The sequence below is a fragment of the Notothenia coriiceps genome, unplaced genomic scaffold (genome assembly GCF_000735185.1).
Source record: "Notothenia coriiceps isolate Sejong01 unplaced genomic scaffold, NC01 NC01_scaffold00024668, whole genome shotgun sequence".
Taxonomy (NCBI): domain Eukaryota; kingdom Metazoa; phylum Chordata; class Actinopteri; order Perciformes; family Nototheniidae; genus Notothenia; species Notothenia coriiceps.
This window is the reverse complement of record NW_011357369.1, coordinates 1,681,492-1,708,276: the sequence shown is the minus strand read 5'-3', so window position 1 is coordinate 1,708,276 and position 26,785 is coordinate 1,681,492. Positions and strand designations below refer to the sequence as shown.

Here is a 26,785-nt window from a genome sequence, read left to right as displayed (position 1 = left end):
AACATGTTTTTATCACACTTTTGGGTCACAGAGCCAGGCACCTGTTTTCCTTCTAGGTCTTTTAACAACCCAAAAACCCTCCAGCTATTAAAGTGATATTTTAATCTCTTAACACTATTTAATTTATCTAGATAAATATTGTTAAAAATTAATATTTCACTTAAAATATTTGCAATTTTAATCTTCTTTTCCAAGTTGCAATATTGTTTTATAGATCAAATTATATGGTAGAAGGAAGTGAGATATTTTTGCTTATTATATAAAAAACAGGACATTTAAAAGCATTGTTTTGTAAGAACATATTTAATACTGGAAAATAACATTTAGTAATTCAATGATTTACCTCTCCAAAAAAAGGATGCTTACTGTCGCTCTGTAATTTGAATGCAATGACAATTTGAAATGCACAAACAAGCAATAGTGCTAAAAGAGTGTTTTTATCAGATAAATATGCAATGTGAAGATGATGTGTAAGAAATCCGTGCTATGCTTTATAGCCTACATTGAACATTTAGTTTGAGATTCTGTGTGGCCCCTAAAGTAAAAACAAAACCTAAAATGAACAACTCTAAACATGGCTTTTAAGAATAAGTCTTTATGTATTTCTCTATGTGAAACAAATGGCTATTATACTACACAAATAGAAGCGGATACTGAGATACAGAGACAGAGACCATCTCTGAGAAATAAGTACAGAACATGAAAATACACATACCGGTATTATAGAACTGTAAATTATTGCTTGTTTTGCTACTTTGTTTTCTGGATTTCTACAATACGAGACACAATATTCATATTTCAACAGAAACATTACAACAGTGACAAACGGTATTATTGACCTTTTTAGTAGACGTTCCCCAGAAATTAAAGAAACATTCAAACAGAGTCCATGTTGAACACAACACAATGACAGTTGGTTTTTGATCGCGCATCTTCAGGACTTATTACAAATTTTTGTATATTTTTTTTACATTACAACATTGCCAAGAGAAGCCGTAACAAACTGCACACTGGGACTGGCCTCAGCAACAAAAAAACACTTGGCATATTTACATTAATATACAATTTCATTTCAACTGTGACCAAAATGCACCCGGTTTTAAACACCATGACCACGAGAGTAAAAAAATCTTCATGAGTGTCTTCCTCCTGCTCCGCTGCTTCCTCTTTACCATAATGCACCTCAGTAGTTCCACCAATCTTCTGTCTGATTACATAACTGTGACAGCTTTACTGTAGTGCCTTTAAAACTGCACTCTGCCAACATTTTAAACAACTGTTGAACTTTCTCAGCAGATAAAATGAATGCTCCTTGCAGACAAACACCAAAAACAAAGACATTGATTTTGCTCTGCGGTGTTATCCTGTCTCATTTAAAACCTTTAACTGTCCTGCGTGTCTACAACTTTTCAGTGGTTCACTTCCAAAGATCCAAAAGAAGGCTTGAAATTCTCCAAGGTTTACACTAGCAAAAGGAAGTGGAGTGTTTCTCTCACTGCAATATGCTGGTGAAAAGGCTAACCAGGTGTTCAGCTTGAGATAAAAAAAACAAATAAAGAAACGAAACAGAAGAAATGCAATGTGTTTCCTACTTTGTTGTCTAGAGAAGGACTACTTTATGTGAAGGAAACAAACAAAACAGTGACAATAAAGTGCTCACATGCAGATGGGTTTTTTATTTTGCTTACTGCTATTGTTACGTAGCAAAAACGTATTTTTAGATTTCATGCTGCCAAATGCCAAAGAAGGTTTAGACTCACCGCTGACACTCAAAAGCCCTGTCGGGAACATTTGTTCATGCTGTTTCATAAGCTCTGAAATATTGTATTCCATATTGTATCATTAAAATGATACGGGATTATGGGGAGAATTAAATTTAAAAAAGGGAAAAATGTTGGTTTGGAGACTGTCCACTCAACTAGATACTTATGAAATAAAACATGATGGATAAAAAGTGTGGTTGGGAAATGATTCCTTTCTACTCACTTGAACAAAATAAATGTGAGTGTAAGAAATGTTTATGGGGTGAGTGAATGCTTTGGTTGATATTTCATCAGGCTACCTAATTTTCCCTTTTTTTTCAGCAAAATGCTTTGAAACAAAAACTTCTTAAAGGAATATTCCACAGACCTACTGTTCAGCTATTTACAGCGGGAAACAGCGCAGTATTTGGAGCGAGAGACGGTCAAAAGCCTCGCAACTGCTTGGAGATATCTAGAGATACTCAGTGCAAAACAAGCAGTCGTAGGTTTCAGAAGAAAAACCTGACACATAGAAATTGGGTTTGATCAAACAGCATGACATTAAAGATGTGAGCTATAACAAACAGAATCAGAAGGAAAAAAAAATCCACATCCCAAACCTCTTGAAGAAAAATGAGGGGGATGAACTGTCTCTGATCCATCAAATCCCAACAAAAGCGACAAATGCACATTTGCCAAAAGTGTCAATCACCATTCGGCTTTTTTTCCCCCTAAGACGTCACTTTTAAACTCTGCGCGGGGATATGCACTTGCGTCAAAAGCTTCACACTGTTTTCCTGTCATCACAAACAACAATAAAAAAACACCTCAGCTCCTCATCTACGGAATTAACTAAGCATGCAAAAAGTGTTGGGGTATCAAATACATAGTAAGAATACACATCTAGTAGTTCAGCAAAAAACAACACCTCTCCAAATAAAAAAGACAATAAGCAAAAAACGAGCAACAAAAAAGAAAGAAAGTCAAACAGCCACCACAACTTTGTTAGTCACATATGTCGCTTCGTGCTGTGTGTGATGTTAAATAGGTTCCTTTTTCTTGATATATCTCGTTAGTATTTGTGTTTCTGTACGTATTTTTTGTAATACAGTATATACATGCAGACAAGAGCGGGAACATCACACACTCAATCTTGATGCAAGTTGAAGCGACAAACCAGCAGATATGAAAATGAAAAAGAAGAAAAAAATAGTAGTATATTTGTTAATCTGAAACACAATTTATCGTAAAAAAGAAAAAATATGTCTTTGTTTAACCAAAGACTATTGTAGACACACGACTGTGAGACGAAGGGATAGGTAAAAGCTAACAAGCTAACTAACTAGCAAGCTACCGAGAAGGACTAGCAATGAGAGCTGAGAGTGTGTGATAAGTGACAGGTGCCTGCGTTGGGACAGGTATGCCCGCCCCTCTTGCTGAAAACGAGGGGTGGTTTGTGGGGTGGAGGCAAAAGTGCCCGCCGCTCCCCACGCTGTCCGCAGAATGTGATGAGTGTGTGTGTGATTCTCATCCATCCCCTTCAAGCCGCCTCATTCCATCGCCACGCTCCCCACAAACACCGTCTTCGAGCAATGTCTGTTGGTTTGTTTTTAACTTGTAGTTGAACTGAAATGAGGGGCATCGACGCTCTCTGTGAGTGCAGAGACGAGAGAGAGAGGGCAGGTGTGTTGCGGTTTAAAGGGCGGTCGGGGGCCGCGCCCGGTGTCGGGGGGAGGCCTCTCTAGTTGAAGACTTTGGGGGGTTCATCTGGACGTCTGGTCTGGACAATCTGCTGCTTTGGCCGCGCTGCCTCGTCCTCCTCCGTCTCGCTCTCGCACACGTGGACCACCACGCTGGGGGTGGACTCTGTCCCGGCGTGGAGCTCGTACTTTTCACCTGGAAGAGAGGAAGAGTAGAAGAAGGGGATCAAATAAAGTGATACATTCAATTCATTTGTGACAATAAAATTTGTGAAGAACTGTACTTATTGTCTTCAATTGTCATGATATCTTTTTTTTTATTTCTTCTTGCTTTTATTTATATTCTTGTATAAGTAAGTCCTTCACTCTTTCTCTTTTCTTTCTTCTGTCTGGCAGGTTCAGGGTTTTTTGTCATTTGGTTTTATGGATTTGGAGTTCAACAAACTAAAAAGAACACCTTATAAAACAAATATTGCTGGCCCTCCACTGGGGTCGAATAGGTGGACCTTAATTTATGAATTCTAGAAAAAACGTAAATGAAAATATTGCAATGAAACAGAGTACGATACATTTGAATAAAATAGTGCATGTGAAAGAACAGAATCATAATATCAACAAAGCCAAATTCAAAATAGATAAATAAATAAGAGAACTAAGCAGACCTCTACATCTTATCTTTATTGTTTTAATCAAATTATTTATTTCATCATTATTGATAGGGAGATCAACGCTTAAGCAGCTCTGGTTGAAATACCATGCTTGTGAGTTTCATAATTATTTTTATTGTTACTATTTATAACACACTGAGGTTGTTCCTACAGCACAAAACGATCTACAGTTTGTCTTTCCAGTGCATCGAAGCATTCGGGATCAGGTCGGCACATGGTTTCAAAGCCACTTGCTAGATTGTATCACAGTTGCCATGGAAATGAGATCAGACAGCTGGCAGACAGGAGGAAATTGGTCTACTGGCGTTTTCAATGTGGTGCCAAACAGAAGGACGGAGCGTGAATAGAGTCCTGCTGTTACCGCGGGGACCTGACAGGGGGAGGCAGCGCGCCGTGCTGCTGCCCAACGCTAATCTGATCTCAGATGCCAGGATGTGAGGCGTGGAACAAAGCCATTTCCTGATTCCTCGTGTTGCCATGGTAACAGCAGAAAGTGTCCAAAGTGATCCTCTGAGCTGGACACTCTCTGTGTGTGTGTGTGTGTGTGTGTGTGTGTGTGTGTGTGTGTGTGTGTGTGTGTGTGTGTGTGTGTGTGAAGTTTAATCATGCTTTTGTTGATGATAAAAAAGATAATAGTGTTCAAATAAATACTGACTAGAAGTGATGTTTCCCAGCTCGACGTGCAGTTATGCTGAGATGGAAGGAAGCTGCCCCACCCATTCTCTCAATGATTGGAGGAAATAATGTTGTGCATAAATAAATAAAAAAAACAGCTATGCTGCGGTGGATTTGGTAAAAAATGTAAAGAGATGTGGAGGCCCTCTGTATGCTGTGTGACCTCTTATACATAACTTCAATATTAAGAAACATTTTATTAAGCTGATACTATTGCTATTATTAATATTATTATTATGGTTAGCTCATTGGCTTCCCTGGGATAAAATTGTCTCAGAGAAAGGGAAATTGCTGCTTCAAGACCAGACATCCCAATAATACACACTAAATAAAAACAGATGTGCAAATCTCAGCCTGAAATAGAAAACAACCAGAAGATAAATCGCACTAACTCTGTTAAGAGCTAAATACATTTAAGGGATATATATTAAAACATACAGACTTTCATACGTAGACTCCACCAAAATGACATTTCTTAGTTGAAAACAAAAGTTGATGTTTGCTTGAACCTGCATTTTCAAATGTATTTTCTCCTCTTCCTAATGCCATATTTATTCTCATACTCACTGTAACCACCATCTTCTTTAGACAGTGTGTGTACAAGTTATTGTATGTTGTATTACCAGTAAGGTTACTTGGGAGTGGAAGTTAGTTCATCCCTGATATATGCCGAAACATATACAATATAAAATACTGTTGGGTTGAAAATTAAATCAAATATTTTTGGGAGAAGGATGTAAAAGTAAAAAGCTAGGTTTTCCACTTCACCGGCATGAGCATACCCACTGACACAAACATGGAGACATTGTGGATGTGCCACACATTTCCCTGTGTTAGGTGACATTTTAGAAAGGTTGCTGCAATCTAAAATCTAGTCCGCGAGGCAGACAGAGGAGTTATTATTTCTGAGCGTAGAAGCTGATTAGGAGCGAGACTGCTGGGAGAGCGAATGTTACTGTGCTGAGCTATACTGGATAAAACTGTAAAAGTATGGGAACTGCAAACATATATATTGGTGGTGCAGTGAATCTGAGCTATCAGTTTGTTGTGAAGTATTTGTCTGAATTTTACGATTTTTTAATTGATCATTTTCAAGGGACTTTGCCACACTTAAAAATACACAATTCAAACTTATAATTATTTTAGACTTATCACATAGAACTCTTAGTAATTTCTGAAACTGGGGTGTGTTTACCTAGCCACTTTCAGGTCATCTATTAGCTACAGATGGCTAACTTAGCTAAAGTAAATTCTGTCGGTTGGTATATAGTACTGTCTCTAGCTGACTACTTCGGCAGTGGCTCAGTCAGTAGGGGCTTGGACTGTGAGCCGTAGGGTCGCCGGTTCAAGTCCCTGAACCGTTCAAGTCCCTGAACAGTCACCCCTCAGATATGGAGTGTGGACTGCTACTTGGAGAGGTCCCAGTTCACCTCCTGGACCCTGCTGTGGTGCCCTTGAGCAAGGCACCTGTCCGGTGCCTTGCTCCCCGGGCGCTGTACAATAGCTGCCCACTGCTCCTAGTGCTAGACTCCTGGTACTAGGATGGGTTAAATGCAGAGGTTTGCTGTGTGCTCTGCATATGACCATTAAAGAGAGTTTCATCCCTCCGATATCTACTTTTAAAACTAGAACCTAAAAAAAAAGTTTTAAAATATGCCACTGTACATAACAGCATGCTGAAAGGAGTGAATAACTTAATTTATCTTGTATTGTAAGGTAGTACTATTTACGATAAGGGTACATGTACGTTTTAAACTCTGTTTGTAAGCTGGGTTTACAGCACATCATTGTTCCTATTTTTTAGACAATTTCCAGAAGGAGGGTTACCCAATGTGAGTGTAAACGTCCGCAAATTAAGTAAAGAGCCTGACGGAGCTTCCAATCTTACCCTAACTCTGACAGCGTGCAGGCCATGTTCTGAGCAAGTTGTTAGACATCATAACAAATCTAGCTTGTGTTTGCGCAGATCTACACTGTTGGCTTTGGAAAGCCTGGAAATGAAAGACCATGCAAATCCATAATCAAACACACACAGACACACACAGATATAAGGACGGATGCATATCTCCTTAGAGATGTCAGAATGCAGACGGGAGGGTTGAGCACCCTTGACATTGACAGATGGCGGCGAGCACTGTGGATTTCATATATGGGCTTTAGTTGATTTATTTATGTAAACCTTTATGTTGTCACGTGCACAGTAGCACTGGAGAAATTCTATGTTGACAGCCTTTTCCCATCAATTTTAAAAGGCCACTCTCTATTCATAATGACATTATCTGAAACGTAATGGCAGTTTTAAATACAAATGCATCTGTGATCAGGTAAATTATACTTAACGCTGCTTCAAAGACATTACTGAAACGCCTGAGAGAGAAGTCAAGAATAAAACAGAGATGATTCAACAACGTCCGCCACAAGCCCTTTGTCAAATTGCTTCCTAGACTAATAACCTTTCTTTAACACCCTGCTGAGGAGCGTGAAATTATTTCCTGTTTGTATCTGGATGACTCAAAAATACGAATTATACCTTCATTAAACACAATTTCCTCCGCGTGTTTATGTGCATGCCGGTGAGTTTCGATTAATCTGAGTGTGAGCGTGGTGCATACAGATCGACTGACCAGGTCCGAGCTTGGCGACTGCACACAGCAGGTCGTAGTTGATGCCGGGCGTAGCGTCCTCGCTCTGGCTCCAGCCCACAGGAGGCGAGGCAGGCGGCGAGATCAGAAACTGTTTGGTGGGCTGGGGAGGGGCCAGGTACGTTTTGTCGATGTCCTCACCCCCACTCTGGACCTATGGGAGAGGAGAGGGACATTGATAAAGGCTGTAGTGCTCTTAAGAAGAGGTCAGGGGGATTCAAAGTGGGTCAAAGCTGTTCAATTTCTCTGTGAAGAATATTTCATGTTCTTGGTTATAATGTGTACATCTGTCTCTCTATACATTTCAAGATTCAAGGTTCAAGGCTTTTATTGTAATTTGTACATAGCTACAGTGTAGTTATGACAATGGAAATCTTAGGTCACAGGCTCCAACAACAGTGCAACACAATAAAAACAGATCAAATAGTGCAAGTAAATACAAATAAAATAAAAACAATACCTATCTCTGTGCCTTCACAACTTCATACCATTCAACTGTTTGCACTTCACATATTTATCTAGTGTTACAATAAGCATTATTTTATTTAACTGTACAGCATTTCATTTCACACCTGTATACATTTCCCTTACCCTGCATTACTTGCACATTTATCTTGCAACATTCTCATGCACTATTTGTAATGTTCTTGTATTGTTTTATGTCTTATCGATAGCCTGGGACCTAAGATTTTCATTGTTTAACTACACTGTAGCCGTACATATGACAATAAAGCCTTTGAACTTTGGATAGTGGACACAGCAGCAACCTACATGTATGCCACACTGCCTGAGGCAACAGAGGATAAATATAAATAATAATTCAAACATTTATAATATAGTAATGCAAAGCTCAAATTGGTATAGTTGTCAAAGATCCGGTATTTTCCTCACATAATCCTGAAACTTATGAGCAGGAAAAACCCATTAGTTTGCAGTCACAGCTCCAGTCACTTAGTCTCAATTTGCAGGATCCTTCCCAGGAGAGGGGATTTGGCGTTTTGATAGCACCCAATTGCCATCATTACGATACCAACATGTGGCAACTGTGGGGTAAAATCCTTAATCCTCTTACATCAAAGTACTTAGAGGTGCAGAGGGGGTCATGACTGGTGTTTGACTGTGTAAAAACGGGCAACAATTTGACCATGTTTACCCAGTTATCCACAATTTGATTATTTAAGGCCAAATAACAGCTATGCATTTAGGCTTTATGGTGTTTTTTTTAACATAGCCTTGGTGGCTACATTTCAATAGCATTTCTGGACTTGCTAATCATTCAATTTAGTTGACTTTCAACCAAACATGCTGAGATTGATTCACCTATAGATTATACAATGTATATTTGTGTAGCTATGAGCCGATATGTAAAACAATTTCATCATAGAACAGAATATATATATATATATGCTATTCTTATGAGTTTGCACTAGAAACACACTTCAATGTATTTATTCTTCTCTCTCCCCCTAAAGGCACAGACACAGAGAACAGAGATGAAAAATCAAGAATTTATGTCTATGTGGTTCAGTCATGTGACTGATGAGGTTTGACAGGGGGGTTGGTAGGTTGACGAAGCATTCAACTATGGTTCAGAGAAGAAAATAAAAAGAGAGGAAGTGAACTGACTTGAAAGCGAGTCACCCTCCATCCCTGAGTTCTTTGTCCTTGTTGTGTGTGCGTGTGCGTGTGTGCGTGCGTGCGTGCGTGCGTGTGTGTGTTGCGGTGAATGATGCACTGAAGCATAACTTCCCATATAAACGAGCAGTGCCTATCCTAAGACGGTCCATGTCCCAGGCCCCCTTCCTGCCCTTTCCCAGACCAATTAACTGGCACTCACTTGGGCAAAGTAAAGTTTGAGCTTCTGGCCGTTGAACTCGGACTCGTGCAGCTCGATGCGAGCGCGGGCAGCGGCCTCGGGGGTGCTGAAGTTAATCCGCACTCTTCGAAAGCTTTTAAACATCTGGAAAGTCGTCTGTTCATCGTAGATCCTAAACAACGCCTCGAACCTCTCCTGCAAAAGACACAAACAGATAAGAAATGTATTTAAATATATGTATGTTCATTGTTTAATGATAAAGCAGGTTGAATAATGAGTTATTAGTTTGATTTCAGAATTGATATTTTGTATGTGTTTATCTTAATCAATGAACTGCCTTGTTTCAGCTCTCGCATCACAAATGAGTGTTGCTGGAGATAATGGAGATTGTTGTTGATATCCATCACTAATGATGTCACTAATTCCATATTTTTGGTGAAAGGATGAGTCAAATTTAGAGTGAGCTAAAAGGGTTTGAGGGTTTAAGTTATTCACTGACACCTCTCTCTGAGCATCAGGCGTGACTCCAACTGCTCTGCACCCATTTTGTTTGCTATCGAGTTAATGGGCAAATTATTTCTAACTTCCCGCTTATTGTCCTTCAATCTTCTCGGATACTGTCTGTCTCTCAATCCTCTCCCTTCCTGTCTTTTTATGTAATCCTCTCCTCTCTCCGACCACTTGCCCCTTTTATCCTCATGCACCACACTTGGTCTTTAACTACACCCATATGATATGTTCCCATATCTCCCATGTTTTATTACTCGTTGGCGTCCGCAGCTGTGAACTCAATCAAGCGGCTCAGTAGGAGGGCGAAAGGAAAATGAAAGAAGGCCGCCGGGAGCGTTGTTTCGGAGTAATCAGAAGCGTTGTTCGTTGTCTCCTAGCCGACCGTCTCCCAGCACAACAGAAACATGACTATGAAAACAAGTCTTTCCAAGAAAATCAAGATGGACACACATCACTTTGCACCAACTTTTTTGCAAAAACACACAACAATCAAGTGGCCATATCATTGCCTTTCTCCTTTAATCTATTCATGTCTCCTGAGAGCCAATGTGTGCAGTCAACATCAATCGGCCCCTATCAAATCAGGCCAGGATTGTGAGCCAATGCTTGTCTCAATATATTTTCAGTGAGAACAGCAGATTGAAATACTCCCACAACACTTCTCTTGTTGGGCTGACACAGCAGCTCTCACCAGGATGGAGTGTGTATGTGTGTGTTCAGTGTGTGTGTGTCAGCTGGAGGAACACAGGCAGCATGTCAGCCGTGAGATCTGCCTCTGAGCATTACTGACAGCTTACTGATGGCAGGTATCTGTAAACTCAGCACACTCAAATGAGTTCTACAGTCTCCTTTGGATAAATCCATCATAAACTCCTGCCCAGATACATCTGCTCTTATCTTTCTTGACATTATGTGACTCCAAACAAATCATACTCTATTTCATAACGATAACAATTGTTGAGGTTTAATGAATATTGAAGGTTAAATCTGAGTGAAAGCCATGACGTAATCTAATTTCCATAAATGGTTGAGCTGTGCACGACTAGAGGGCGGAAACTAACAATGATTATTTTCATGATTAAGTGATCTAACACTTTTTCTTCTTTAATCAACTTATTGTTTGTTCTATAAAACTTCCCCATAACAGTGAATAATGCTCATACAAATCCATTCAAGTCATCTTTTAAAAAAGTTATGTGAAACAATAACTTTTATATGAGAAGCTGTAAATATTTGCTAACTCGACATATCATTTAACACAACATTGCAATATGTTACTTCAGGACTGGAAAGTAAAATAAAGTTCGGACTAAATTTAAAAAATAAATAAAATCATTAAAAGTATGAACTGTAGATTATAGTATTATGCAACACCTGAGGACATATCAATTCTAGAAATAGATTTATTTCACTATTGCCAAGGAAATATAACGCCAAAAGATGTAACATTAGCCGTTAGTCCACAGGATCATATTTAGTATATTTTTAAAGCCTATAGCATTATTTTTACAATTACTATTTGATCTACTGCCATTTAGCTTTCCCTAATAACTGTCTTTTTCATAACAGCTGAGTACTTTTAAGTGATCGTTATCATAGGAATATGCTCTTAAATACAGGTTGTCTTCTGCTCTGTGCAGATGAACACGTCATCGCCCTGTCGGACACACGCAGAGCTGCTGATGACAGAGCAAGCTGTGAAACACAGTTGGTGCAGTGTGATGAACACTGTGGTAAAACAATTAGCATTTCAACAAAAAAGAAGATTAGCACTACTTCTCATAATCCTCACTCCTTCCATCTTGTTTTATTTCCAGTTCTTCTCTCCATGTAAGTGCACCTGGTATTTTTCTAGCTAAGTGCCTCGGGGCGGCGGGCTAAACTTCAGAGCTGACCTCGTGTCTCTGTGATACCATTTTTAGTCTCATTTCTACTTAACCATTCCAAATAAGCGCAGAAGAGAGGTCAAGTCAGGAATGTGTGAATGTCTTGACTCCTTTTATGCGTTTCGAGGAGAATTAGCAAATACTTTAGCACGCTACAATCCAAAAAAAGCCAGAGGAGAGGGAAGAGTGTGACTCACCACAATACAGGGACAGCCAAGTGTTAAGAGTGCTCATTTAAAATGCATTCTCTCACCCCCAAAGTCAAAAGAGCAGTTAACCAAATCACTTTAATTGTATATACACTGTATCCATTAAATTGTGAATAAACAGCAGTAGAACCCACACATGTTGTATAAGGGTAGCAGGGTCACCCTCTGCAAACTGTATTTATGTTGAGATCCCCCCCTTTATTGAATTGAAATATAACATAATTGAAGCACCCATTAAATATCTTTAATATGTGTCTATTTTTATCAGGTTTATTAGTGTGTTGAGACCCTGTTGATGTCAGAGAACACACCCTGTTGCAAAGCTATTTCTAAATGGGCTTTCAAGAATGTTTTCAAGTGACCTAATAAAACAGTTTTGATTTCCTATTCTGTAAAACAGACACTGTTTACTGATTATCGGTTTATGATTTGAATCTGTTTTGCTATTGTCGTTGGTTAGTTGTTAACCTTGTCGTTCTTGCTGAGATTGTAGCATACAGTAGAGTATGTCGATTTCCGATTTTGCCGTTCTAGTCCTGTCTACATGGTTAAACAGTTTTATTTTTCTACAGATTTTTCATTCTGGCAAATTTCAGAATAACCTACATCAGCAAGCTGTGTCAAAAGCGTCGCTGTGAGTCACACACACTCATTATAGTTTACCTTCGCCAAATACATTACTGAATGGAGCTTGAACACATCACAATGTTGATAAATGGATCCTCCTACACAAAAATGAGAACCATTATGTTTTCATATTTTTACTAGATCACACTCAGTTCTTGTGACATCCCTAATCCTCAATGCCGATAGGAGGTGCTGACATGTTTAAAGCGTGTCTTGTTAATGCTTCAGGTGAGTAGCAGACTCTCTCACACTCAATACTAAGATTTGGTTGTAAGTGTGACACCTGGTGGTACATTTCAATGTATCGGTCCGGTCCAGTGTTTAGCTTTATTACAAACCGGTTTGAACCATTTCACAACCCTTTAACCTTAGCGTACAGCCAGTATATCATGGCATTAACCAAAACATAAATGTCGTCATGAAAAGCAAAAACAATGAGAAATGCTTGAGAGCTGCATTGAGGTGAGGGCTTCGTCACTACAGGTGACACTTTCCACTTTGGAGTATTTTTGAAAATAAATAATGATTAGTGCAGCTTAAAAAATCTGCAGGTTCTCTGCATCGAATCATGAAAATTACAACCTTGGCAAAACTCAGCCTTGTGTAACAAGATTTCCCACTAAGAATCACAAACCAGTATAACATCACTATAATCTAAATCCTACTCAAATGTTAACCAGCTATTGTTTGTTTGAAAACTCCTCTGATTTCGCTGTAATTGTGTTTATAATGTCAACAAAGCACTTGTTTGCCCTATCTACAGAGTGCTTTTAAGCTCTTAAGCAAACTGTGAATTTTCCATGAGCCTTTGCCAGATAATATGACTCTTATGTCATCAAACTCCATGTGTGATAACCGATAAGGTTGTCTTTCACACACACACACACACACACACACACACACACACACACACACACACACACACACACACACACACACACACACACAGTACTTCCTTCACTTAAATTGATGTTTTGGCATGAGGAGAGATGGGGGAACGCTCAGAGATCATGTTCCATAATAGCATGTACTGTTTGTTTTTAACCCCCTGACGCTGAAACACCCCCAGCCTGATCGCTGTGTAAGAAGTGAGCATGCTCATTACTAATGTATGCGGTCTCTATGAGTGGACATCCTGAGGGAATGAGAGGAGGAAGAGGAGGGGGGGACGAGGAAGAGAGGAGGGGAGTTGAGTTACACCGGCTGAAAAGTGGCCGGCTCATCTACCATCACAACGTTCCCTGCGGTGACCCACTCTCTTTGTTCTCTCTCTCTGCATGAGTGTGTGTGAGAGAGACTTGTGAGTAAGCATGTGTGTGATGTGCACAATGTGTTCAGGATTCTTCACTGTCTTTCCACAATTAGTTAGCTGGTATTTCCGCAGCTATCAAAGCACACAGAGGGCATGTCCGCATGGAAAAGTAATGTGACAGATAGCAGTATATTTACCTAAGCACAACTGAAGGACAACTGTCTGCCTGTCAGCAGCAGAGATAGACAGGTTTCAACTGCACACACACACAAACACACACATACACACACAGCATGATCCAGCACCTGCTACTTCTGCGTTTGCAGTGACTGAGAGCTGTAGGACGACCAGTGAGAGAGGAGAAGAGAACAGCATGTCCTTGTTTTTCCATTCTCAACAAGGCAGATAACAACATCTATTGAAGAAGCTTGACGAAAATATGATTTGTATCTCATCCGGTAACTAGGTAACAGGAAACATGGGAAAACTGGATATATTTTGGAGAATAAATTAGGGCGGAGGGGAGGGGGGGCATTTATAAACCTCACATAATCTTCATGGTTCCTTCCTAAAGTTCATGTTTGACCCACAGGTTTGTTCAAATAACTAAATAAATCGGATGTGCTTAGGCTGGAGAAAGTCAAGAGGAGGAGGCGTAAAATCTCAGCTCTCAAATAGTCGACAACACGGCATGATTGAAACAGGCTGTTATTGTTGCCGCTGACCGCCTTTTTCTCAATGTAACCTTTACATAACAGTACCTCAACAGGCTGAATTCCATTCCTCTTTCTTTCCTCTTGTCTCGTTATCTCGGCTCCCAGGTTGAACAACTGAGTCACTTGGGGGACTGTTTACCACATTTTCAACATTACACTTTCCGTCTCACATTCATTTAGCCAATTGCCTTTGCGACCAATTTCTGACAATGCAAGAACCTACTGTAGTATAACTCCCAAATGTACACCCTAGTGGCAACCATTTGGAAACTTGACGCTGCAACAATTAGCAAACTGTGTGTAAACAGCTCTTGCTTTTGTTTCAAGAGGCCCTGGGAGATGGAAACATCTAGAGATTTTAAATGAAAATGGTAAATATTTTTCTTTTAGCATCAGTTAGGAAATTCACTTCGGGCAATGTGTTAAAGTTTTCTACAGATTTCATCAAAAAGTACAAATTAGATTATATTTTTACCTGGATTTCAAGGAAAATTGGGAGAACATGCAAATGAGAAATTGCCAATGTGCCATAAAAAAAAGAAGGAGGTAAACTACAGTGTCTGAACTGTATATTGTATAAACACATTTAACTCATTTTTTTATGTGTAATGAGCCATGACTAGACTGTTTATATATTAAATCATGAACTTTTGAGTGCCAACAAACCCTCATGTTACTGTTGTGGCCACATGTCCTCGGGGGGGGGGAATTCCAGAAAGCGACCCAGCAATAAAATGTGGAGCCGCTCCGGCGCTGGCTGCAGGGCCATCCTTCAGCTGATTGCCTCTTGGGTAATGAGGCAGTTATGTCCCTTAGAGTAATGGAAAGGCTGTCATCGCGGTGGTAACAGGACATGACTGCGAGCATGACTTTCGTTCAGTGGCACACGGACGCAGCAAACGCAGAACCAACTAGTGGTCTTGACTCAAAATCAAACAAACAAAAGATCAGTCGGCTTAGTGATGAGTCGCAGGTTTATGGGTCGCCGATGTCAACAGGGTCACATATGGGGCCAAGTCAGGCACCAGAAAAATTATCGGCTGATTGACAGAACAGTGAGTAAGCACCCACCAGGGTACAGGAGATGAGGTAAAGCACAGGATGTTAAAAGTATTTAGAGCAAATCTGCTTCACACCTTGAAATGAATCAGTCAAGTGGCGGAATTGGGTCTGTGACTTAAAGTTCACCTGTTATGCAAAATCAACATGTGTCCCCTCTGTGTAAAGAGATTCTGAAAGTTTCAGTAAAAAAGATTCGCTCACTTTTTGTCCTGATCCATTTATATAAAAACCTGTCTGAAAATTAGCTGATCAGATTTTGGCCACTTTATGATGTCATAACGATTTTTGAGATGCATTGTGGGACATGTAGTTTATGGGCAACCTTCTTCTGTAAAGTGGCATGTAACCGTATAATAAACATATTATACTCTTTGCAAGCTCTTGCGGGGCCACATAAAATGAAGTCACGGGCCGGAATTGGCCCCCGGGCCTTGAGTTTGAGACCCCTGATCTAAAGTAACAGACAGAGAATCAGCACTTTTGAAACAGGGCTGAAACAGAGGGGTTTATGGGATGCTACAATGATCTGTTTAGTATTTCGAGCCAAACACTTCAGCGACATGTTTTTTATAACTGAGAACTATAATATATTGATGAAAAACAGTGTAATAGGGGACCTTTAAGTGTTTGCCAATCTTATGTAAAGGAAGGATGAGGATTTCCTCAATGTGTAGGGATCACTTACGATTAGCAGAGCTTCAGGTCCATCTGTTCTGTTTGCACGACAAACACAGTGATAAACACGCGCTGAATGAAATACCAGATTCTGTATTCTCTGAAAAGTGTGCTCAAACGGTGATGTTCGGAAAAAGCACCAGCAAGCTGTCAACTTTCATTGTCGTCGCTGTCAACTCATTGTGCGGTTTATAGTTAAATAAGGCTTGCATATTCAGTTGTTTGTGCTCTGTCACTGGTGAGAGTGAACAAGTAACATCGGTTGGAACACACCGACCTGTCACTTCATTCCTTTGATAAAACATGTGCCTGGAAATACACTGAAGACACACAAAGAAGCGGAAAAACGATCTTAATTAACATTTCAAAATTGCATTGTGGCATGACATTGAACAACTAAATGAGCAGAGCTAGAGAAAAGCATGTGCAAAATACAGAATGTTGCACTGCATTATTGTAAGATATATGAAAAGCATTTAGTAGAGAGATGAACCGATAGTTGATTAATCGATGAGTAGAATATGTCATTGATACATAAAGCTTTTAATAAAAAAAATTAAAAAAGTTTAGCTTATAATTGCAAATACTCCAAAATGTTACTTCAAAAGTGTTTTGTGATTGTACTGCATACATTTGGGTTTTTGTACTGTGTGATGAAAACGAGAAGTTAAAGGTCCTATGTCATGGCCATTCTACTGATCATAATTACAATTTTGAGTTCTACTAGAATAGATTTATATTGTGCAATTTTCCAAACTCACATTGGTTTCTCATACAGCATCTCTGTATAGTATGTGTATTCACTCTCTGTCCCAAACGGCTTGTTGGAGCTCCTGCCCCCCCCCTCCCTCCCTCCCTGTGAGCCCACTGTGCTCTGATGAGTCCACCACCGTTACAGCGGAACATCAGTGATTATGTGTTACAATGGCGTTAGCAACCAGAAAATGACACAAGTAATGACAAACAGATGAGAATGTTGCGTGGGGTCTGGGTGCCGTGTTGGCGGGACGTTGCGCGGCTCGCTGCTGCGAGGAGCGGACAGTGTGAGCTGGGTTCATTTCCTGCTTGCTGCGTGAGGTCTGCGAGACAGCGAGGCAGCGCGAATGTACGCGGGAAGGGTGCTGAGGGGGCTGCAGCACCCCCATCTGCGAGGCTCCACTAGCACACGCACCCCCCGAAACATGCATAAAAACCTTCATAACACACAAGGGGACGGGTAATAACTGGAAAAGCATGACATGGGACCTTTAAAAGACTTCAACTCTAGGAAATATGGCATTTCAACATTTTTTTGGCATTTCGTAGACCAAACTCACTAATTGAGGAGAGGATTAACAGATTCATCAGGAATAAAAACTGCCATTGGTTGCATTCCTAATTTGAAATTTAGAAATCCGCAGCCACAACATTTAAATTCACTGACCGAGTCTATGCTCTATTTTTATCCTTTTTTTTCATTTGGGCTAGTACAGTATTTAAATTACATTTCCTCTCAGACAGCAAAATCCAAGACTGTAATCCACAAACTAGTCCAATTCTATGTTGTATTACACCATTTGGAATTTAGGATCAAAATGAAAAGATTAACCACGCCTAATTGGGAAAAGGAGAGTTATCTGTGTTTTTTTTTTTTTCTTTGTTTATCTGTCTTCTTTCTTTGCAACATGTGACCCTTTAGCAGAGTCTGAACCGCATGCTCGAATGGGATTTGGGTGAAAATCAACAAACTAGGCCAATGTGCCTCAGGTTCAGTCCGGGATAGTGTTACACTAAAAATAGATTATGTTGATATAATTAAGAAATTCATTTCTTAAATGTGCGGACCATCATTTTTAATTCCCACCCTCCCTAAAGGGCCAAACTAGAACCAGTCTAATGAGGTTGAACACGTGAGGCAGATTGAAGAGATAACAGATGCAGCTGGATAATAAACCTCATACCTTCATGCATGTCTGGTCCAGCATTCTTTTGCTTATCACATTGCTTATTTTTTTTCCATTACTGTTCCTTAAAACAGGGCCAACTTTCCATTGCAATTATGTCTGTGTGCAGTTACAACCTGCACTTGTGACATGAAAATGTATTATGTTAAACACACAGCAGACCTTTTGGCTGCCAAGGTTTACTACGACCACTGTGGAATGGAAAACAAATTCTCTAAATATTGAGATGTTTCCATTACGTTTTACAGGTTTCAATCCTATTCTATAATGTAGTACGAAACACAACTCAATGAACTTTTACTGAGGGTCTACTATGTTTCAGTTAAATGTTCTGTAACAGTTTCATGACACACTGACTAGCATCTATAACCTACGACCCAAACACTCCCTTTTCTGAAGCATTGTATGTAGGTTCTCTCATAGATGGTTATAATTGTTTATTTAGCTTTCCTGCAATTATTGCACTGCTACCGTAACTATGTTAGTCATAATGCTAGCTTTTTAGGCTAATGTGTTGTTTATTTTAGTGTTGGTACCAGTCATTACTGGTAGATTTTGGTGTGGTTTGTTGTTTACTTTGTCTTTTTGTCAGAAAAATGACTGGCCTGATTCTCCTACATTTTTGTGTAAGGGTTAAGCATTGGATAAGCATGAACCCGTTTCATTTCGGAGAGGATCCAGATAGAATTATTATATTTTATTTATGGAAACATGATCAACGCAGGTCTGCTTTCTTCGAGTACCCTACCCAAGTGTATTTGGATTATTACATACGTAGCTCTTGCCCTACAGACACGGTGATAACAAAATAAAGAAACTAATGTTGTATTTTAAAAGTTGTTTTGACAATAGAAATAACCAATTGGCCACCAACTGAATACTATTTTTAATGTTAACAAACCTATCTGCTTATGTACTTAATGTGCCTGACATTTCATTGCATCAGAAGACCACCAGAGTTATTAAAGAGTCCGGAGCAACTTGAGTATTTAACTTCTAATCTGTAATATAAATATGCTTTTGGCAAGTATACACATGTCTGCTCAGTGATGTTACACCATTGTTTGCTCTTCAGTTAACATGGCAGTATGTGGCCAGTGGTTTAGCACAATGAAGGACTGTAACCTACACTGAGTTTGCTGACGATGTAGGATGAGGTAATGTGAATCAGTGGATAAACTCTGAGGTTGTTGTCTGTGTGGTGACCCAACGCTCAGGACGCAGGCTATGGTCAAAGCAGCTAATAATATTAGCATAGCAGCAAATCCTCACAATTACAGACCAACAAAAACAACTCATGATTAATAGCCTTGTGTGTATTGTGAGAGCGTAAGCACCAGGGGAGCATGTGAAAGGGGCAAGTGTTATTACGCTGGGATCAATAGCTCGGGCGGGGAGCTGTATCGACGGGCACGACGCCGTGGCGCTACACTGCCGCTCCCTCCGGGACAGCCTGTCCACGGCAGGGAGATTGAAATCAGTTTACATCATGAGGGGACACATTAATCCTATTACCACCAATCTGGTCGTTATGGTTTTTATGAGGCAGGAGCTTTTCCTCGTCAGCAGCACTCAGGTCTCGGTTAAACACACAAACACATTTTCACCAACACTTAACATGCAAGTACGTCCACACAGTCTCCTACGCAGATTCACACTTTAGAAGCGATAGTTATCCAAAGAGGCTACACAACATTAACTTAGAGAGATGCTGCAGCTCTCACCTTCATCTCTCCATCACCACTGTCTCATCCTACTGCTCTGTTGCATTTTCCCTTCTTTCTGTATCTGTCTGCTGGCGGCAGTGATGATCAAACATTACTGGATCAAAGCTAGGCGCATTGTTGCACATCTGACAGTGTGATGCATGTTTATATTCCAGTCTCGAGACGTATTGGAACTGATGGAAGTAAAAAAGTACAATTCTGAACATTATTCGACTTTTTACTGCACAATATTTTTGCAACAGCTTTGGTTTCTTTGAATGAAACAATAAATAAATCAACAAAAGGCATTGAGGTTTTGCTGACGAACAACCCATTAACAACTGTGAAAGTTATCACTTTTTAGAAGGTGAAAACAGCCATTTCTGCTTGATAAAATGATAAAATACTTAAATAAATTATTAATCAATCATAAAGTTGAAGTCGAATATTTTTTTCTCTTAAATGACTTGGGCACTTCTATACGTTTTTTTAAATGTAATCAGTGCTTTAGAAAACATGAATACATTTGCCTTTAGAGTGCAGTATGCTGCAGGCACAATGGACTGCAGCAAACTGTATTCTTAATTGGTTTAGCGTTGCTATTTTAAGCACTGCAATGACCTTGTATTACCACGGCTGTTTGTGTTGGAGTGGAAATTATATTGGAAATTCTGAGAGGAAAATTATGTTTGACCTGTAATTACGATAACAAAGGCCAATCATAGTATGACGCCGTTTCTTTTCTCGGCGGGTAAATTATTGGCCTCTACATTCCAATGCGGGGCTTTATGTTCGCGTCTAATTTTATCACTTCATAGTTGTGTCTTCTCGGACACATGGTAACCAGACACCCCCACCCAGGACACTGTCCTTTGTTCTACGTCACCCTAACGGACGCAGCGCTAACCTTTAGCTGACACCTGAGCCCCGGCCCTTCTCTAAGGTTTCAGGCCAATGTGAGCTGCCCCTCTCCCCCCGCCCAGAGCCTCGGACTGGGGGAGCAGCACACCTGAGCCCATAGCTCTGGCCGGGGAGCGCTCAACCTTGCAAAGAATTAGATCTGGTTTCCCACCGGCACAGAACACGATACGGCGAGCGTCTACATCCATCCCGTCTGTCCTGCCTCTGCTCCTCTGCCTCCTGCCTTCACGTCAACATCTCAGAGTGCAATGCAGTGCATCACTACAGTGTTTTGAAATGCCGGGTAGGATCTTATTAAAATGAAGACCTGATTTATGTTTGATGAGTGGGGAGAGAGAGGTCTGTCGGTGTCCTTTCTCTAAATTATAAAACGCTACAGAGTAATTGGGTTACTTACTAAATGGCCAACGATTTATAATAGCCGATCAAGTTAGTCAATTGAGACAGCGGATACCCGTCAAGACTTGCCTTTGATACATAAACTACAGTAGATTCCGATATAAAAAACAATGAGCAATGTTTGCTGTAGTCAAATATTTTGTCAACTGATAATCCAAAAAGGCACAATTTCAAGCAGAAATGTAAATAAACCTGATTTCAACTTTTAAATTGTGACGATTTTCTGATTTTCTTTCTCAGATGTTAGAGTAAAGTATTGCGTCGAAACAATTCACTGAAAGCAACTGAAGGTTAGAATTGATTAAACCTCGAAATCTGTTTATTTTTTGCAAGTAATCGCAATATTCAACAACAGTACACATAACCCGTGTTCTTCATATTGCACAGCCCTACTCCACATTTGAATAAGTTATATCAAATAACATAAAGTTACACAATGATACATTGTTTGTACCATCCTGTTGTTGCTTGGATGCCCGAAATAACATTCCTAACTTATAAGAAATGACAGAACCTTATATAAGGGCTTGTATCAAAAGAGCCACTTTGAAAGAATGAAAACATCACAGGCATCAGCAAAATCACTAGTGCAAATACCAGATTAGTCATCAAAGCTCTCCTCCTTCCTTAAAACAAGCATGACATCTGTGACGATAGCGCCTGAGAAAAAAGTACATCTGACACAAGGGACAGACAGACGGAGAGAAGGACAAATGGAAAGTGACCCAGGTGGACGGAAACTTCTTCAGTTGTCCTCAACCGGGTGGAATAGTGTGTGTTTGCTGACGGAGGCGTTTGTGTGTAGGTCTGTGAGTCCGCTGACTCACTGTTGTGGTTGGAGTGTGTGACTGTTGAGTGTGTGAGTGTGTCAGTGTTACTACAGACGTCTGTGTGTGGGAAGGCAGGCTTAAGCTGAAAACTCTGTCCTTTATGGCTTACAATGCAGCCATTCTGTAGTGTTCCTGTAAATGTTTTTCTATAATAGTTTGCTAACTGGTCATAACGTCAAAATCATGTTTCCTCCCAATGTTTTTCTAATTGTTCAAGTCGGTAATAGACTGCAACCAGAGAGGAACTTATCCAGAGAAATAGCAGGTTGACAGCGGCTGATTATTTATTCAAACATGTATAAAGGAGCAATTAAAGGGGCAAGCCTCAAACTGCCAAGTGAATAAATAAATACATGAAATGCAGCCGCCAGCATCAAATTTAGCATTCATTGTAACTGTAAAGGCTTGCGTCACTCTATGTTTTTCTTTAATACACTCCCTGTCTGCCTACGTGCTATGACCTTCACCAAGTGTCCTGTGCTATCATTTGCTGATGCTGTTACATTTCCCAGGTTATGATGGTGTTGTGACGAACATACACATGCTACAGCGTCTGCCCACTGATCTGGTCTAGCGAAAACTCACGGCAACAATGGACCTTTTGTTTTTCTCCAAAATGAACACAAAGCACTTTGGTATGAAAGCCTACTGTACCACCAGCTCCGCCATTGTGGCAACAACAAGCTGCTCTGTCCACTGCCTCTGTGTTTGCCTCATTAATGATGTAACTGGGATAGAGCCAAGGCAGGCCATTTCAACCGTGTCAAAAACAATTGCTCCAAAACACCACAGCCAGTAGCGCAGCGTTTTCTCTAATTAAAAATCCACCATTCACTTTATTTTCCTCAGGTTGCCCATTCAAGCACCACTGCTATTGCCTAATCGTTCCATCAAGTGTCTATAAATAGCAGCAGTCCACATAGTGGTTAACCTCAAGAGCTGTCCAACCAAACAGGGGTCTTGAGATTATTGTTTCTCATCCTCAGCTTTGGAGATATTAATAAAAAACAGGGGCCTCAGACAGGCTTAGATCTTGTTGGATGATAATAAAAACAAGAGCAGTCTCACAGGGAGGTGAGCTCAATCAGGGGCTGCTCCCCACGTGCGCTGCTTTTAATCTGGCCTCTCCCCCGGCGCTCTCCATCACTCTGTGTGCCAGAAACCGAGATTAGTGGTGTTCTTCGTGCCATTCGAAAGTCTGCTCTTTTAATGGTGCACAGACCATCCTTTTCTTTAGGTGAGTCTGGGAGAGGTGGGCTGATAAGAGCTGCTTGACAGGAAGCTTTAGTGAAGAATGTGCTCTGATCAGAGAGCCGTCCATTGGCTGTGTCAAGCCTGTCTGGAGAGGATGGCTAATCTTAGAGCATTCAACATTACATTAACAAAGGTAGATCACTGAGAAATAAAACCCCAGTCTCCTCTGGCAACACAATAGCCCAAGTTATGTGTTGTAAACAAAGAGACATTCAAAATATGTCATGGTCAGAAGTATCACCAGTCTGAACCCTGCATGTTCCACACTGCTGAGGTTTTACAAGCAGAAATGTTGTCCCTGCAACATATTAAAGATTATGACCGCCATCCTATAATTACGAGACAACTGCAGGGTGACACATTCAAAGTGTTTTTCACCTTGGCTGGTCTGCAGTGGTTGGAGAGTATAATGAGAGTTGGAAACAAGCACAGCAGCTGTTTGGCCTCGCTGGCTGAATGCAGACCACAGGGGTGGGTCAGAGGCTGAAATGCATAGTTTGATATGTGAGAAATATTTATCCGTAACATCAAATTACAAATCACATGCTGTGCTAACATGCAATTCATGCCATGACGGACGAAAGAAGTACATTCCACATTATACACACATACAATGTTCCTCTCAGCGGCTAGGGAAGGTTACTCTAGTAATGCACATGGAGTTGCAGAAAAGGGATAAAATATGGCTGACCTAGGTGCTGTGGAAATGAGGGTGGGGTGACTGGGTGCTTAAAACCTGCAACTGCTGCTATTGGCTGCAATAAATAGCTGAATTCAGCCTTCAACACACCAGAGCACATCAGCACTGAGGAGCCTATGATTAATTATATCTTCCTCTTATGAAAACGCTCAGTTATACTTTTAGTTGTTTGTGTCAGACTCTCAAACTGCACTGTAGCTTGGTTTCATTCTTTCTCTACTGCTGCTTCACTTCACTGTGATGAGTGAAATCCGACAAGCAGCCAGAAGGTGATGGAGTATATATATTCTGATATGAAATGTCCAAAGGGTTTAGTAGGTGAGCCAAGCTTTGGCAGAGCATGTGTGTGGCCTTCTAGGACCGAAAACTGGCACCTCTCAGTGCCAAAGGTGGGCTAACTATGAACACATTTACGTACATCCTGCTCTTTGACTGCGGGCTGCATAGCCTACTCAGTACCTGTACCTGTCCTCAGGGCAAGTCAATCAAATATGACTGTAGGGAGTGTTTAGGTTAGTAGAGTGTATGTGACCTGGGTGTACTTGAGTTAAGTCAATTTAATCAATACTAGAGAAAAACAGCTCATTACCTGCTTATGGTACCAATCACAACCATACAGACTATCATGGTAAGATTATTTATACTTCAGTTGTATAGAAAAACATGAGATGTTGGTATAATTATTACATTCATTTTAAATTGGGTTATGTTTTTTGCTAACCTATCTAGCCTCGCGCACCTGCAATGCTGTTGGGATGAATGAGCAGAAATTAAGAGGGGGGGGGGAGAAGAGGGTCTGTCTTCCACTGCGTCTAAAAATGCCTCACTTCTTCCCCTGCATGTGCCTTGCATGGACAATTTAATTCATCACACCCTCCCATTCAACTTGCGCATCATCCAATCCCCTCACGCTCCAAAACTTACACAACGATACATCAATTGGTGCATTAGGGATCTTTTTTGTGTGTGCGCGTGTCCCATTCTTGCCATCTCTACCCATTTTTGCAATTCACCAAGCGTCAATCAACGGTGCCGTGCGCGCGGCGCTGGACGTGTGTTCGCGAGCTGTGGCTCCCATTGATAAAAATCCTGCTCTGAGAGACAGGGCTGCATTCACGTCACCATGACACATGCAAGCGCTTCTTTGTGGCAGCATGCAGTCTGTCCTGAGCAAACTGATGCACAAACACACCACAAGGGCACAGCCGTAATGATGAGTTGCAGCGTGCATGTTGTGTTGTTGTTGGTGAAAAACCGTACCTGCATTTTGTCTGACGTAAACACTTCAATGTCTACTTCGCAGGCGATGATGGTCACCATCTCCAGTTTCATATTTATCGATGGCATCCCCTTTCGTGTTTAGGGGGGAAAACCGAAGCGGTGTAAAAGTCTTCTCTCTAGCAGCGTGTCGAAAATGTCTTTACGGCTCTTCCTCCAGAAACTTGAAGTTAAGTCCAGCTGAGTGTTGTGCTCGGTGCTGTGAGAGTTGCTGCTGGACTCCTCACTGCACTGACGCGCTGCTGAGAGTGATGCTGCAGCAGCAGCCGCACAAACTCTCCCTCTCTCTCTCCCTCCCTCCTGCCCTCCCCCTGGCTCCTCATTGACGTCATTACCATCCTCACGTTCGTCGTGTTTTACGCCACTACAGAGCTTGGCGAACCGTGCAGGGGGCACTGCAGAATTCACGGTCCGGTTTAGTCCGCCTTTTCTTGTATTTTCCTATGTGCTTTTTTATGTTCACTGAGCTGCTTTAGAAATAAATGTTTCATAACCTTTCTGAAAAAATCATTTCATCTGCCAAACTGTAGGCACATCAAGTTATTTAAGCTTCAGTGTGACCCTGGCTGCATTCAGACAGTAATTTACCTTTTATGCTATTGACTGGTGCTCTTATACACATTCTGTAAGATGAACGCATCACCACAGGGGGTGGACATTACACCAGGACATAGCCTATAGAATGTGCAGCCATTCAGGTCTTATGTAAAAGCCCTACAGTACAATAAGTGTGCTATTTTTTAAGGCTATGACACAGTGGATCAGAGGCAAAGGGTACTATGCTATCTAGAGCATGGATTGTATTCAACCTGATATAACATACAGTATATTACAGTTTCTCAAATCAACATCAGGTATTATTGAAAGAGTTATATCAAAAACTTAAAAAAAAAAAGAATGTCAAACTGTCAATTAATTGATCGACTAATCATATCAGCAGATTTGTTAAAGCTTTCCTCTAATCTAAATATTTTTTGTGAAACACTGTTGTTAAACCTCTACGAGCCTTGAAAGAAGACGTGAAATGAAACACAAATCACTCTTCAATTTTGTAAGGGGGAGGATTGTACACAAGTAGACATTGGGGGTCACAATCAAAATAAGTTGCACACTGTACAGGTGTTTTTGTTAATGTGGCCATAGCCCGTGTACCAGCAACATTACAAAAAACGTTACAAAATATACAGCTAGCTTACTCATAATATCCTTGTGATATACAATCATATAGGAGCTACTGTATATTGGAAAAGTTGTTTTACTGAATTGCATAAAATATTGTTTGGTATCATCAATAATGGGCTCACTGACATCCACTGAACTCTGTCACACACATAACATTTAGTGAAGAACTCTACTGCACTGCACTTTTTTTACCCTCGTCAAGGCATAATTGCATAACCATGCCTGTCAGCTGCATGCACCAGAGTTAGCGTTGCCTTCAGTTGACATGGTATGTGACTTCATGAGCCTAAGAATAACAGACAAGCAACATGGGTATAAGGTGGTCATGATGTTGTGTCCAGTGTCAAATCCGTTCCCTCACATAGCGTTAATGGAAAGACAGGGCAGATTTA

General features: G+C 40.6%; 3 protein-coding genes across 3 annotated transcripts in view; 1 reads left to right on the top strand and 2 right to left on the bottom strand.

Moving 5' to 3' along the window:
* LOC104955675 (Fanconi anemia group M protein homolog) overlaps nucleotides 1–26,785 on the bottom strand; it is a 430,065-nt gene that overhangs the window by 148,785 nt on the left and 254,495 nt on the right. The gene's annotated exons all lie outside the window — the stretch shown is intronic.
* soul3 (heme-binding protein soul3) overlaps nucleotides 1–26,785 on the top strand; it is a 326,159-nt gene that overhangs the window by 49,184 nt on the left and 250,190 nt on the right. The window lies entirely within an intron of this gene.
* Nucleotides 1,368–25,495, bottom strand: LOC104955544 (calcipressin-3-like). The gene is made up of 4 exons (XM_010782890.1): nucleotides 25,194–25,495; nucleotides 9,265–9,438; nucleotides 7,410–7,581; nucleotides 1,368–3,638 (listed from the first exon to the last, which is right to left on the bottom strand). The coding sequence occupies exons 1-4, from the start codon at nucleotides 25,278–25,280 to the stop codon at nucleotides 3,484–3,486; spliced, it is 588 nt and encodes a 195-aa protein (XP_010781192.1). The 5' UTR covers nucleotides 25,281–25,495; the 3' UTR covers nucleotides 1,368–3,483.

What these genes read in the sequence shown, in the direction of transcription:
- LOC104955544 (XM_010782890.1), bottom strand. Translation starts at nt 25,280, where the DNA reads ATGCCATCGATAAATATGAAACTGGAGATGGTGACCATCATCGCCTGC. An exon ending in TCAAACTTTACTTTGCCCAA is followed by an intron (nt 7,582 to 9,264) that starts GTGAGTGCCAGT and finishes CCTCTCCCATAG; the next exon opens with GTCCAGAGTGGGGGTGAGGA. An exon ending in AGTCGCCAAGCTCGGACCTG is followed by an intron (nt 3,639 to 7,409) that starts GTCAGTCGATCT and finishes CCTCTCTTCCAG; the next exon opens with GTGAAAAGTACGAGCTCCAC.